General features: G+C 47.0%; 1 protein-coding gene across 4 annotated transcripts in view; it reads right to left on the bottom strand.

Annotated features, from left to right (window-relative positions):
* The window catches only part of LOC144505041 (E3 ubiquitin-protein ligase SH3RF1-like), a 63,205-nt gene that overhangs the window by 10,003 nt on the left and 37,223 nt on the right, over positions 1 to 15,979 (bottom strand). For 3 of the 4 annotated variants that reach the window (XM_078230735.1, XM_078230732.1, XM_078230736.1), the window contains 3 exons: positions 13,149 to 13,454; positions 3,654 to 3,754; positions 1,342 to 1,482 (listed from right to left, as the gene is read on the bottom strand). In XM_078230735.1, the coding sequence (XP_078086861.1) occupies positions 1,342 to 1,482; positions 3,654 to 3,754; positions 13,149 to 13,454 (548 nt within the window). The remainder of the gene's footprint in view (positions 1 to 1,341; positions 1,483 to 3,653; positions 3,755 to 13,148; positions 13,455 to 15,979) is intronic. The other variant, XM_078230734.1, reaches the window with a different exon arrangement.

The following is a 15,979-nucleotide window of genomic DNA, read 5'->3' as shown; positions in this document are numbered from 1 at the left end:
CCTTAAAGCTGTGCCCCTTAGTAATTGACTCTTCCACCCTGGGAAAAAGCTTCTGATTATCCACTCTGTCCATGCCTCTCGCAATCTTGTAGACTTCTATTAGGTCGCCCCTCAACCTCCGTCGTTCCAGTGAGAACAAACCAAGTTTCTCCAACCTCTCCTCATAGCTAATGCCCTCCATACCAGGCAATATCCTGGTAAATCTTTTCTGTACCCTCTCTAAAGCCTCCACATCCTTCTGGTAGTGTGGCAACCAGAATTGAATACTATATTCCAAGTGCGGCCTAATTAAGGTTCTATAAAGCTGCAATATGACTTGCAAATTTTTAAACTCAATGCCCCAGCCGATGAAGGCAAGCATGTCGTATGCCTTCTTGACTACCTTCTCCACCTGCGTTGCCACTTTCAGTGACCTGTGTACCTGTACACCCAGATCCCTCTGCCTATCAATACTCTTAAGGGTTCTGCCATTTACTGTATATTTCCTATCTGTAGTAGACCTTCCAAAATGCATTACCACATATTTGTCTGGATTAAACTCCATCTGCCATCTATCCACCCAAGTCTCCAACCAATCTATATCCTGCTGTATCCTCTGATGGTCCTCATCGCTATCCGCAAATCCACCAACCTTTGTGTTGTCCGCAAACTTACTAATCAATCAGGTTACATTTTTGTCCAAATCATTTATACATATTACAAACAGCAAAGGTCCCAGCACCGATCCCTGAGGAACGCCACTTGTCACAGCCCTCCATTCAGAAACGCACCCTTCCACTGCTACCCTCTGTCTTCTTTGACTGACCATGATGTGGAGATGCCGGCGTTGGACTGGGGTAAACACAGTAAGAAGTTTAACAACACCAGGTTAAAGTCCAACAGGTTTATTTGGTAGCAAAAGCCACACAAGCTTTCGGAGCTCCAAGAAGGGGCTTGGAGCTCCGAAAGCTTGTGTGGTTTTTGCTACCAAATAAACCTGTTGGACTTTAACCTGGTGTTGTTAAACTTCTTACCTTCTTTGACTGAGTCAGTTTTGCATTCACCTTACCACCTCACCTCTGATCCCATGCGACTTCACCTTCTGCACCAGTCTGCCATGAGGGACCTTGTCAAACAATCCCAACCTGACCCTGTGGTAGGGATTGTTGTTGGTGCAGGCTCGATGGGCCAAATGGCCTCCTTCTGCACTGTCGATTGTATGATTCTGCACCCTCTCCTTTCCTTCTCCCCTGTGAGTGTCCCCGGGAGAATTTGTCTGTACTGCGCGCAAGAAACAATACTTTTCAATGTATCCCAATACATGTGACAATAATCAATCAAATCAAATCAAAAATTAATTACCTCCTACCAAGCTCAGTGTAACTGCTGCTGAGGCTCTCAGCTTTGCTTATTTGCATTGACATCCCTCTGATCCATCCATCTGGAGACATCCCATAAACGCGAAACATTTCCCCTGTCCGTGCTTCCAGTTCTTCTGCTCTTCTGATTGGAGATGAGAATAAATGAACACGCAGTGGTGGAGATCAGGAATGAGTGACAAATAGACAATTCTCTTGGAATGGGCACATGTTTGAGGTGATTGGCAGGAGAATCAGAGGCGATAGAGAGAAAAGCTTTTTAATGCAATGAGTTGCTGGGATTTGGAATTCGCTACCTAATCGGGTGGTGAATACAGATCCAATGTAACCCTCAACAGGGAATTCAAAATACTTCATAGAATCAACAGAATCCCTGCAGTGTAGAAAGAGGCCATTTAACCCATTGAGTCATCACCGACAACAATCCCACCCAGGCCTCATCCCCATAACCCCACACATTTACCTCACTAATCCCTCTAACCTACGCATCCCAGGACACTAAGGGGCAATTTCGCATGGCCAAAGCACCTAACCCACACATCTTTGGACTGTGGGAAGAAACCGGAGCACCCGGAGGAAACCCACGCAGACACGGGGAGAACGTGCAAACTCCACACAGACAGTGACCCAAGCCAAGAATCGAACCCAGGTTCCTGGTGCTGTGATGCAGCAATGCTAACCACTGTGCCACCATACTGCCTTGAAAGAGGATAAACAGCAGTTGTACAGGGAAAGAACAGGGGATTAATAAGGTTGCTTTGCAAAAGAGCTGTGCAGACATGATGGGCCGAATGGCCACTTTCTGTCCTGTCCTGTGCTTTGATTCGACGACTGTAACAGATGACAAGAAACCAAAAACCCTCAGCCCCATTCCTTCACTGGAGTGAGAATTTGACTTTTCCACTGACTTGCTCCTGACTCTGTTGCGATATTCAGGGTCCGTAAGACCATAAGGTACAGGAGCAGAATTCGACCATTTGGCCCTTCAAGTCTGCTCCGCCATTCAATCATGGCTGGTAATTTTCTCAATCCCATTCTCCTGCTTTTTTCCCGTAACCTTTGATCCCCTTATTAAATCAAGAACCTTTCTATCACTGTCTTAGATACACTCAATGACCCAGCCTCCACTGCCTTCCGTGGCAATGAATTCCATAGATTCACCACCCTCTGGCTGAAGAAATCCCTCCTAATCTTGGTTCTAAAGGGTTGTCCCTTTAATCTGAGGCTGTGCCCTCGGATCCTCGTCTCGCCTACTAATGGAAACATCTTCCCCACGTCCACTCTATCCAGGCCTTTCGGAGTCAGGATGGGGATACCTGCAGGTGCTTGCTGGAGTAGAGAAGCATCTTAAGACCCCACTGTAGATGGAGAGATAGAGGAAGGTGAATTACTGGATGACCTCTTGGAGTTCTCATTGACGGGCAAACGTCAAAAGTGTGATCTCTCTGACTGATTAACCCCAATCTGAAATACTGGTTGGCAGCATGTCCTGGGTCATTCAGACCATGGCTCTGATCTGTGGCCCTCGGTTAGGTTGCATTTCCATTCCTAACGTGATCTGTTGGCTTATTATCAATGTCCAGATTTCTGAGAGAAAAGAGCACTGGGAGATATGGAAAACCTGTGACAAGATGTGGTCCTGCCTCTTTGCAATATTGCAGATCTTTAAGTTTAAGTTTATTTATTATTGTCACAAGTAGGCTTACATTAACACTGCAATGAAGTTACTGTTACTGTGAAAATCCCCTCATCGCCACACTCCGGCGCCTGTTCGGGTACACTGAGGGAGAATTTAGCATGGCTAATGTACCGAACCAGCACATCTTTCAGACTGTGGGAGGAAACCGGAAGGCTTTGAGGAAATCCATGCAGCTACGGGGAGAACGTGCAGACTCCACACAGACAGTGACCCAAACCAGGAATCGAACCTGGGTCCTTGGCACTGTGAGGCAGCTGTGCTAACCACTGTGCCACCGTGATTTTGTACGGAGCATGGAAGGTTCTCCTACTCCAAAGACATGTTATATACAAGCTTGGCAACCCCCAGGGTTTCCAATGCTATCAGTTTTTGGAGGTGAGGCAGGGGAGGAAAGGATATCCAAGGCTATTGCAAAGGTCGGTAGTGAAGCTGCAACCGTTACAGCTAATTCAAGTCTTGTGGATCTCACAAGCCCAATGAGTGATGTAAATCAGTTGTGGTTAGGGTTCTGCTGCTACTGCAATGAACCTATCAGAAATTCAGCATTCCTTAAATGACTGAGAGTCGTAACTCACAACCATACTTCTGGTACTTACACAGGTACTTGTGGCTTTGAATTTGGATTTTCAGCATACATCGGTGAATAGGTTTCAACAGTACCTGGACCGCTGACACCTTCAGAAGGAGCACGTTGTGTCTGTACAAAACAAAATTGAAAGAAAAACCCGATATCAGCTACCATTGTGATGTTTGCTAATACCTGAATCGTAAACCATGCTTAAGCCATAGAATTAGAGAATGGTTACAGCACAGAAAAAGGCCATTTGGTTCATTGTGTCTGTGCTGGATCTCTGCTGGAGCAATTCACCTAGACCCACTCATAAATCATAGAATCCCTACAGTGCAGAAGGAGGCCATTTGGCCCATCGAGCCTGCACCAACAACAATCGAATGACAACAATCCCACCAAGGGCCTATCTCCATAACTGCATGTATTTACCCTGCTAATCCCCCTGACACTAAGGGGTAATTTATTTAGCATGGCCAATCCACCTAACCCGCACATTTTTGGATGACACTCCCTGAACTGTTTTCCCGCAGCATTATAAATCTTTTCTCCAGCACATGCTGAGGCAGAACATTCCAGATCCTAATCGCTCGCTGCGTAAAAAGATATTTCCTCATGTCAACACTGATTTGTTTGCCAACAACTTGAAACCAGGGTCCTCTAGTTCTTGACCCCTCTGTTCATGGGAACAATTTAGTCCCTGTCCACTCGAGCCAGAACCCTCATGATTTTCACCAAATCACCTCAATTTTCTCTCCTCTACACTGAGAACAGCCCCAGCTTCTCTCATCTATCCATCCACCTGAGCCCCTCACCCCCAGAACCATTCTCACAAATCACAGGAACATTAAAACGTAAGGACTGGGAGTATGAATAGGCCACTCAGCCCCTCGAGCCTTCTCTGCCATTCAATACGATCATGGCTGATCTGTTGTGGCCTTAAGTCCACTTCCCTACCTGCCCCTGCTAACCATTGACTTCTTTAAATCCGTGTAACTCAGCCTTGAATTTATTCAATGAGCCAGCCCATACTACTCATTGGGGAAGAGAATTCCAAAGATTAGCAACCCTCTAAAAGAAGACATTTCTCTCCATCTCTGTCTTAAATTGGAGACCCCTATTTTGGAACTGTGTCCCTTAGTTCTAGATTCTCCCAGGTGGGGGAATATCCTCTCAGTATCTACCCTGTCAAGCCCTCTCAACAGAATCTTATATGTTCTCCTAAACTCGAATGAGTACAGGCCTAATCTGTTCAAAATTTCCTCATGGCTGCTGCTGGAAGGGCAGGCAACCTGGGTAAGTAATGCTGAGGGGGGGAAGATTTGTGGGTTAGGGGTCACGAGGGAGAAGGTTTCAGGGAATTGGGCAAGGGCTGGCTCTCAGTGTGCTCTCCCTTCCAGGAGAGTGCCTTCGATAGAGGGACACCAGTTAACAAGCTGACTGCATAGTTCATAGAATCATAGAATCCCTACAGTGCAGAAAGAGGCCATTCAGCCCATTAAGCCGACACTACCGCCCAGGCCACATCTCCGCAACCCCAAATATTTACCCTACTAATCCCCGTGACACTAAGGGGCAATTTAGCATGGCCAATCAACCGCACATCTTTGGACTGTGGGAGGAAACTGGAGCACTTGGAGGAAACCCACGCAGACACGGGGAGAGCATGCAAACTCCACACAGACCGTCGCCTGAAGCTGGAATCGAACCCACGCCTCTGGCGCTGTGAGGCAGCAGTGCTAACCACTGCATTATCATGTACCTGTCATGCACATTGCATAGCGACAAGCCTGTTTGATGCTGGATTAATACCAGCGGCGGTGGGATGAGGCCTTAAGTGGTCATTCAATGGCCATTTGAAGGCCTCAATTGGCGCAGGCGGGAAGGTTGACCATTCCCGCCTACACATTAATTCTGGCGAAGGTGGAAGGTGGTGAGGTCCAGGTGTGCCACAATCCCACCAAATGAAATGCTCTCGGAGAGCCAAAACATCTCCCAGTACCGAGACCATCAAATAAAGATTTACTGATCATTCACCTCAACGTTGCTTGTGCAAACTTGCTGTGGAAAAAGTGTTTTTCTCTGTTTGCCAAACAAGTCACTGCACTTCAAAATGACTCATTGTGTGAAGTGTTTTGAGATGTTTTTGACAGACATGAACAGTCATTATGTAAACGCAGGTCTCTTTTTTTCCAGAAAGGACATCTCTTTGATATTGTTCAGATATAAAGATTTCAGACAGCTAATGGAGCAAGTTTTTGCTTTAACACAATTCCGATGTAAGGGGAAAAAAATCTGATGCTGTCCATTTAGATTAATCCTTTAACTGTAACAGAGTCTCAGTGATGAGTGATGCCTGCTGCAAATCATAGCTAAAACATCTCTAAGATTTAAACATGTTTATACATGAAGTTGACGAATCTGCTATCTGCATATTTTTAGATATTACTGGTCCATCACCTACATTCCTTTGAAAATACGGCATTGAGCTAAAATAAATTGACATGGTCGGCTTGCCGGAAAGGAGATTGTGATATGCGATTGTGAGGTGATGAACTGATCTTTTCGAACACTGATGCTTTCCTTTCACAACAATCCTGGCTGCTGCATCACTCCCATTGTATGAGCCACCACCCAGGTGTGGACAGGCGGCAGAAGAGAGTCATGAGTAATGCAGAGAGTGGATAGCTCTTGTTGCGGAACAATCACTCTCGGGTTTGTTGTGGTGGTTCGAATATGGCAAGTACAACTGACTGGCATGTCAGGGCAACACGGTGGGACAGTGGTGAGCACTGCTTCCTCACAGCGCCAGGAACCGAGGTTCGATTCCCGGCTTGAGTCACTGTCTGTGCGGAGTCTGCACGTTCTCCCCGTGTCTGCATGGGTTTCCTCCGGGTGCTTCAGTTTCCTCCCCACAGTCCGAAAAAGTGTGCTGGTTAGGCGCATTGGCCGCGCTAAAAATAATTCTCCCTCAGTGTTTTGAACAGGTGCCGGAGTGTAGCGACTGGGGGATTTTCACAGTAACTTCATTGCAGTGTGAATGTAAGCCTACTTTGTGACACAAATAAATAAACTTTATAAAAGGATAAGGCATTGTGGCTGTTGCCAGGACAGTGGGTATTTACCAATGCAATACTTGGTGCATGGTTACGCATCAACTGCATGTTAAAGGAATGGAATCCATCACGGTACCAGCATATCTCTCCATTGAGGTGTGTACAGATGTGTGCACCTACACTACTGGGAAGTACACTATCCTGGAAAATTGCGCACGCCCATTCATTCTGCTTCTCTCTGCTTTGAGAGCAGACTATGAAGGCCCCTCTCCTTTACATACAGGGCCTATGTCACCTCGCTGATGCAGCGAGGCACAGTGATCTGAAAAGGAATTGACGCTGTCACTGGCTCCAGCCTGGAAGGATCCTGAGGCACAGGAATTGAGGCAGCACTGCCAGCTCCATCCTCACCTTTCCTCTGCAGCTGTAGGCTTAGCTGGATGGGCTGGCTCAGTTCAGTAACCACCTGCCTGGTGAATCGCAGCCACTTCAGACACTGTTCCTCCCTGCTGAGTGCAGTCCAACTCGCTGTCATACGGCAGCCCTTGAGGGACTGCATCTACAGCCCCATGAATGAGGGCGAGCTATTTGCTCAGAGGCCTTCAAACTCCACTCCACTCGTTACAAAGGTCCAACACCACTCCTGTATGACTCCAGCAGCTCATGTGAACTCCTCCACTTCCACAAACTGCAGCAGCAAAAAAGGCAGTCAAAAAGTTCCATTGATACAAAACTGACTGAATAATCGGAAGCAGAGAGTAACGATCAATGGATATTTTTCGGGCTGGAGGAAGGTCAGTAGTGGATTTCCCCAGGGGTCAGGATCAGGACGCTTGCTTTTCCTGGTATATATTAATGATCTAGATCTTGATGTGCAGGAGATAGTTTCAAAGGTTGCGCACGACACAAAACTTGGAATTATTGTAAACTGTGTAGATGACAATGTAGAACTTCAAAAGCACATTGGTGGAATGGGCAGATAGGTGGCAGATGAAGTTCACTGTGGAGAATTGTGAGCTGGTGCATTTTGGTAGGAGAGACAATATAAGATATGGGGTAAAATTCTAAAAGGGGTACAGGAGCAGTGGGACCTGGGCATATATGTGCATAGATCATTAAAGATGGCAGGATAGGTGGAGAGAGCATTCAATAATGCATATAATATTCTGGACTTTATTAATAGGAACATAGATTACAAGAGCAAGGAGGTTATGCTGAACTTATACAAGACACTAGTTAGACCTCAAATTGAATATCGTGCACAGTTCCAGGCACCACATTATAGGAAGAACGTGAATACACTGGACAGAATGCAGAATAATTTTACAAGAATGGTTCCAGGGATGAGGAACTTCAGTTATGAGGATAGATTGGAGAGGTTGGGACTGTTCTCCTTGAAGAGAAGACGGCTCAGAGGTGGTGTGATAGAGATGTTCAAAATCATGAGGGGGCTGGACAGAGCGGATAGGGAGAAACTGTTCCCGCTTGTAAAAGGCTCAGGATTGTGAGGGCACAGATTTAAGGTGATTTGCAAAAGAAGCAAATGTGATGAGAGGAAAAAACTTTCACACAAAGGTTAGTTCGGGTCTGGGATGCACTGCCTGGCAGTGTGGTGGAGGCAGGTTCAACTGAGGCATTCAAGAGAGCATTAGATGATTGCTTGAATAGAAGCAATGATGCTCATTTGGAGCCGGTGCTTGCATGCGCAAGTTGCATGCCTGCACTGTTTCCCTCCCAAGCATGGCAATCAGCAAAAAATGGTCCAAAAGTGGCTGAAGGTGGACCGTTTGCCAGGTTTAGCAATTTGGGCTCCTGTATTGTGACAGGGAAGACAGCGCTATGACAGCGCTATGACAGCGCTATGACAGCGCTATGACAGCGCTATGACAGCGCTATGACAGCACTATGACAGCGCTATGACAGCGCTATGACAGCGCTATGACAGCGCTATGACAGCGCTATGACAGCGCTATGACAGCGCTATGACAGCGCTATGACAGCACTATGACAGCACTATGGCTTTCTGCTGCAATAAACAGCGAATTACAATGTTAAAGTCATTTAGGGCCCGGTTTTACCATTTTCATTCTAAGTGCTGAATCTGGGCGTAATCCAGATCCGACTTGGAAATCTGCTTCCAGGCGCCCCCATATGCACTCAGCCTGAAAAAAACATCTCCAGTCCCATTCGCATTGTGGGCGAGGCTTAGCGCGGCCAAAACGATCGAAGCTCTGAACAGCGCATGTGCAGTTAGAAAAAAATTTGAAAAAGCGCACCCGTGTCAGATCGCTCCCGGGCCGCAAAAAGCGGAGAAAGCGGCCCGGGGGCGAAAAGCGGGAGCGATGGCCCCCACACACTGTCCCCCTTATCCACCCCCCCCACTTACCCAGACTGATCGCCACCCCTGCTCCCCCCCCCCCCACCGATTGCCCACAGAGTGGCAGCGGACCCCTCAGCCCCCCACCCCCGCGCCCCTACCAGAGATATATCTGCCCCCCCCCACCAGAGATCTGTCTGCCCCCCCCTCCCCCCCCCCGCCTGAGATACATCTTACCCATCTCCCTCTTCCTCCCCCCCCCCTCCGACAACGATCTGGCCTCACTCATCCCCCTCCAGAGAATGGTCTGGCCTCACTCACCCTCCCCCCCCCCAGAGGAATATCTGACCCGCCTCCTCCTCCCTCCCCACCAGACAACGATCAGCCCTCCCCCCGCCCCCCAGAGATACATCTGACCCGCCTCCTCCTCCTCCCCCCCCTCTCCCCAACAGACAACGATCTGGCCTCACTCCCCTTCCCCCCCCCAACTAGAGAATGATCTGACCCGCCTCCCTCCTCCTCCCCACCACCGATCTGAGTCAGAGAGCCGTTAGAAGCACTGAACTCGCCTCTTCAGCAGCTGGAGCGCCCGATTCAGACTTTTATTTAGCAGGTCCATTACGGCGCGGTTCCAGATTGGCAAATGCGATGGTAAAGGGGGAAATGCTGATAAAGTTGGGCGGGCAGTTCATTAATTCAATTTAAATGCATGTAAATACATTTAACTTGCCGTTGCGCCCGTTTTGGGCGCGAATCGAATTGCCGCCATTCCCGGGTTTCGGTAAAGTGGCAATCTGCGCGGACGCGAGCGTGGATCGCGTTAATAGCCTCTCACCCGACTTTACCACATTTTCGCGCCCACGCAATGGTAAAATCGGGCCCTTAGAGTCCAATTAATATTCAAAAACGCAATAAGAGCTTGACTCTATCAGATATTATACAACGCCTGCCTTCAATCTGTAAAATTGCCACAAGGGTTTTAAAACAGAAAGCACTTAGTTTGGGAATGTTTATTATCTTTGCAGCTGTATAGTCTTTAGTCTCGAAGTTTGTGCCTAAATGTTAAGGCCCGAGATGGCCCTGATATTGGACCTCGATCCACATTTCTGAGAGCAACAGGCAGCTTGCAGGGGAGTCACGATTGAAGCTTGTGTCACTCCTGGCAGCCCTCAGGCAAATAAGGAAAGGGACAACTTGGGAGCGAGAGAGCAACGGGAGCTTGGGAGTGTTGACAAGCAATGTTTTATGAAGGAGTGGCGATGCAGGGGTGATCCGGGAGGGACAATGAGCGATGATCCGGGGGATTGGCATTAATAGGAAGGGAGCGACAGTAATCAGGGGAGTAGCAATGGTTGGGAGGGGAATGGTGGCCAGCTGGTATGTTGACCATTGACAGTAATGGACAATAGTGGATGTCAGTTTGAGAGGGACAGTATCGCTGATCCTCCAAGCCCTATGTTCAGTCAAACATATTTTAAGTATTTACATTGTTGGCTAACAGATGGTCCCTTAAGGACTTCGTAGGCCGAGTTTTCATCTGTGCAGCTGCTGTTGGTTCCAGCTGTCTCAGGACAAACCAATCCTGTAGGGGAGGGCGGGGGGGGGGGGAGGGGGGTTGCGGTGGTGGGGAGGGGGGGGGACTCAAACAGGTGTTGGCCTATTTGTAGATGCCTAATGTATGCTGTGTTCTAAACCGTTATTGTAAAAAGGCTGTGAATATTCCTGTATCCACCAATAAATTTATGTTTGATAAATCTCCTCAGCTTTTGTAATTAATAGAATTGCTGTGGTGATAATGGTACAATTCTCACTCTCTAATAGTTGCAGCTCAGTTGTGGGTGCCAGCTGGCCTTATCGAGGGACATCCCTTTCGTCAGTGTAAAATTAGTTTGATGACTTTATAGGAAGCTACAGTTCCTCATGTCGCTACTGAATGATTTTGGTTCTGCCACCGAGAAAGGTTCAGTTATCTTGGCGCATTCTTAAACCTTAACAGTCAACTACAGGGTATCAGTATAAGATCTCTACCAAGGAGACAACAGGATTCAGGAGAAAGATTTGAATCCAAAGCATCAGTAGAAAGTGAAACACACTACACAAGTGTGGTTGAAGAAAATAGTGTAGGTGCATTTAAGGGGGAGCTAGACAAGCAAAGGGAGAAGGGAATAGAGGGTTATGATGGTAGATGTAGATGATAAAAAGAGACTTCAGTTCCCCCAGAACAATGCTCAGCAAGACAGGCATGCAGGTATGAGAAGCAATAGAGGAGGTATGTGGAGTATATCTCGGTGGCAGAACCAAGGTCATTAAGTAGCAACATGAGGAGCTGTAGGCACAAGGTTGAATTCTATTGATTTGTGCCACACCAAAAGTCTGGTCTTTTGTGGCATTGTGCTGAAACTTATCAATGGAGTGCGCTGTACAAAGACACATAGCAACACCCAAAAAGATAGATAAGCCTCCCACAAAGTCATCAAAAACAGGGAAAAAAAGGGAATCAAAAACAAAAAATGCGGAAAATCCCAGCAGGTCTGACAGCATCTGTGGAGAAAGAATAGAGCCAATGTTTCAAGAGTGGAAGACCCTTCATCAGAGCTAAGAGTAAAGAAAATGAGAAAAGATTTATACTGTGAGGGTGTGTGTGTGTGTGGGGGGGGGGGGGGGGGGGGGGGTTGGGGGGTGGGGCGGGGGGGGGGTGGTTGGGGAGAGGATAAAGGAAATGTAAGTGAGGATGAAGAAGGCTCAGAGAGGTGCTAAAAGTGTCCAGTAAATGATCAGAATGTGTGAATGGCAGAACAGAGGTACAGATGGTTAAGACAATTGTCCTGAAGAGGGGAGGGGGGTTAGGGACAAGGAGAGCGAGAATGGAGAAGTGAAAAAATGGAAGTGAGAAAGGATGATAAAAATGAATGAGACAAAAAGAAGAAACAAAATGAAATAAAATAACTGGAAATGGAGTGATGGTGGAGGGGAGAGTTCATGCTCTGAAGTTGTTGAACTCAATGTTCAGCCGGAAGGTTGTAAAGTGCCCAATCAGAAGATGAGGTGTTGTTCCTCCAGTTTGCATTGGGGTTCACGAGAACATTGCATAAGGCCAAGTGGACAGGAGAGCAGCGTGGTGTGTTGAAGTGCCAAGCGACAGGAAAGTGACTCCCTTTGTGGAGTGGGTGTGGTTTGAGGGGTTAGGGTTTAAGGGCCTGACATACATCATGAAAACTGGGCTGATGTCCCAGTTACCACAGGCAGGCATTCCAGTCTGCCGGCTTCACCGTCCGCCCACCTCTATTCCTGCCTCAGACCTGATTCTGGAGATGGTGGGCTCTGCTCCATCCCACCCTGCCTCCTCAACAAGAAAATACAGTGGGCAAGGGACCTTCTTAAATGGGACAGGTCTGTTGGGGCGGCATGGTGGCACAGTGGTTAGCACTGCTGCTCACAGCGCTAGGGACCCGGGTTCAATTCCAGCCTCAGATGACTGTCTGTGTGGAGTTTGCACATTCTCTCCGTGTCTGCGTGGGTTTCCTCCCACACTCCAAAGATGTGCAGGTTAGGTGGATTGGCCATGATAAATTCTCCCTAAGGGTCAGGGGGATTAGTAGGGTAAATATATGGGGTTACGGGGATAGGGCCTCGGTAGGATTGTTGCTGGTGCAGGCTCGATGGGCCGAGTGACCTCCTTCTGTACTACAAGGATTCTGTGTAAGTTCCCTGACTCGAACTTTCAGGCCTCTCCCACAAAATTCTGGCCCACGGTCATGATACCGGGACAGGGGACTGACTACAGGCAAATTTCATGACTTGTTTGATGCTTCCAGTTAAAAAACTGCAGTCTGAATTACCTGAAAACAATTCATACATTGATAACTGATTTAGCTCCTTGTCTATCTCCTGAATGCTAAACCAATTATAAAACTCACCAGATCTAAATCACATTAGTTTCCTCCTAGTGATGGTGGTTTTGAAAATTTAGGACGGTAGATGTGACTCTACTATTCAACTCAGATAAAATGAAAGTGAGCTGTGATCTATAATGAACGTCCTAAGATAGTAGAAGCAAAGTCTGCCTTGCTTTTAATGGACACGGCATTTCAGCACAGGAACCATCTTTGATAAAGGCAACAAGAACCTTGCGATAAAGAAGAAGTGATACCTTGCTGGTAGGGCTGGAGGGACTCCTTCGTTCGGCAATCTGGGCCACGACTGCTGGGTTACTTGAGCTAATCAGCACCGGCGCGCTGATCTGTAATGGCTGATGGGATGGAGACAGGTGGGAGATTCTGTTGAGCATATTCATAGCGCTGGTGTGACAACGGGTCTCTTTAGCACCTGCCTTCCCTGCCTCTGTGCGTTTGGTCATTGTACCAGAACTGGCTGCTGCTGCACTGCATTGGCATTTACCATCTTTCACATCTGGCCTTTTTGTTGTTGCTAGTAACTGCTTTGCTGTTGAGTTCATCTACAGGGGACAGAAAAAGAATCGAGTGAATATTGTACCTGCATATTTACGCACAATCAGTGAAATCAACGCACCACTAAAGTCATGTTTTCATAAATATATCTTTCCTCATTTGTTTTCGATTTATAAATAATAATTTCACCTCTGCCTTTATTTTTGGGTTTCTTGTGTTGGACATCAAATCCTGGCAGAAAGGTCACTTGCTCCTAAACCTTTGTCAATTAAGCTGAGCAAACATTCACAGGAGATGTTTCACAAGATTTGTTCTGTAGGGAAGAGTCTGTAGGGAAGATTCTATCTATCATTTTTAAAATTTGATTTATTATTGTCACATATATTGGGATACAGTGAAATGTATTGTTTCTTGCACGCTATACAAAGCATACCCTTCATAGAGTACATAGTCCCCATTCCCCGTAGGGTGGCATCTAGCTTTTGATTGTTGTTGCCTTGCAGTGGAAATTACAGAACAAATCTGTGGGCAGCACGGTGGCACAGTGGTTAGCAGTGCTCCGCACAGCGCCAGGGACCCGGGTTCGATTCCCAGCTTGGGTCACTGTCTGTGGAGTTTGCACATTCTCCCCGTGTCTGCGTGGGTTTCCTCCGGCTGCTCCGGTTTCCTCCCACAGTCCGAAAGGCTTGCTGGTTAGGTGCATTGACCTGAACAGGCATCGGAGTGTGGCGCCTAGAGGAATTCCACAGTAACTTCATTGCAGCGTTACTGTAAGCCTTACTTGTGACTAATAAATAAATTAACTTTAAATTACATACAAATTTATTTTGCTGCTGCTTTAGTAAAAACTATTATTATTTTAAATTAGCTGATACTTCTGTATCAGTAAAGGAGACAGGACGTTGATATGCAAACAAGTATTCAACAAAGACTAAAGAAATTTGGCATGTCAGCTACGACTCTCACCAACTCTTACAGATGCACCATAGAAAGCATTCTTTCTGGTTGTATCACAGCTTGGTATGGCTCCTGCTCTGCCCAAGACTGCAAGGAACTACAAAAGGCCGTGAATGTAGCCCAATCCATCACACAAACCAGCCATCCATTGACTCTGTCTACACTTCCTGCTGCCTCGGCAAAGCAGCCAGCATAATTAAGGACCCCACGCACTCCAGACATTCTCCCTTCCAGCTTCTTCCGTCGGGAAAAAGATACAAAAGTCTGAGGTCACGTACCAACCGACTCAAGAACAGCTTCTTCCCTGCTGCTGTCAGGCTTCTGAATGGACTTACTTTGCATTAAAAGTTGATCTTTCTCTACCCTAGCTATGACTGTAACACTACTGCTCTCTTTTGTTTCCTTCTCTATGAATGGTATGCTTTGTCTGTATAGCACGCAAGAAACAATACTTTTCACTCTATGCTAATACATGTGACAATAATAAATCAAGTCAAAAAAATGTTTCTAGCCCCCTGGCTGAAGCAGGATGGAATGTTGCTCTCCTTTAGAACATAGAACATTACAGCGCAGTACAGGCCCTTCGGCCTTCGATGTTGCGCCGACCAGTGAAACCAATCGAAAGCCCATCTAACCTACACTATTCCAATATCATCCATATGTTTATCCAATAACCATTTGAATGCCCTTAATGTTGACGAGTCCACTACTGCTGCAGGCAGGGCATTCCACGCCCTTACTACACTCTGAGTAAAGAACCTACCTCTGACATCTGTCCTATATCTATCACCCCTCAATTTAAAGCTATGTCCCCTCATGCTAGCTATCACCATCCGAGGAAAAAGGCTCTCACTATCCACCCTGTCTAATCCTCTGATCATCTTGTATGCCTCTATTAAGTCACCTCTTAACCTTCTTCTCTCTAACGAAAACAACCTCAAGTCCCTCAGCCTTTCCTCATAAGACCTTCCCACCATACCAGGCAACATCCTAGTAAATCTCCTCTGCACTCTTTCCAATGCTTCCACATCCTTCCTGTAAAGCGGCGACCAGAACTGTACGCAATACTCCAAGTGCGGCCGCACCAGAGTTTTGTACAGCTGCAACATGACCTCCTGGCTCCGAAACTCAATCCCTCTACCAATAAAAGCTAACACTCTGTACGCCTTCTTAACAACCCTATCAACCTGGGTGCCAACTTTCAGGGATCTATGCACATGGACACCAAGATCTCTCTGCTCATCCACACTACCAAGTATCTTACCATTAGCCCAGTACTCTGTAATCTTGTTACTCCTTCCAAAGTGAATCACCTCACACTTTTCCGCATTGAACTCCATTTGCCACCTCTCAGCCCAGATCTGCAGCTTATCTATGTTCCTCGTAACCTGCAACAACCTTCCGCACTGTCCACAACTCCACCGACTTTAGTGTCATCCGCAAATTTACTAACCCATCCTTCTACGCCCTCATCCAGGTCATTTATAAAAATGACAAACAGCAGTAGCCCCAAAACAGATCCTTGCGGTACACCACTAGTAACTGAACTCCAGGATGAACATTTCCCATCAACCACCACCCTCTGTCTTCTTACAGCTAGCCAATTCCTGATCCA

The sequence above is a fragment of the Mustelus asterias genome, chromosome 16, assembly GCF_964213995.1.
Source record: "Mustelus asterias chromosome 16, sMusAst1.hap1.1, whole genome shotgun sequence".
Classification (NCBI taxonomy): Eukaryota; Metazoa; Chordata; class Chondrichthyes; order Carcharhiniformes; family Triakidae; genus Mustelus; species Mustelus asterias.
This window is presented reverse-complemented; position numbering and strand designations above follow the sequence as displayed.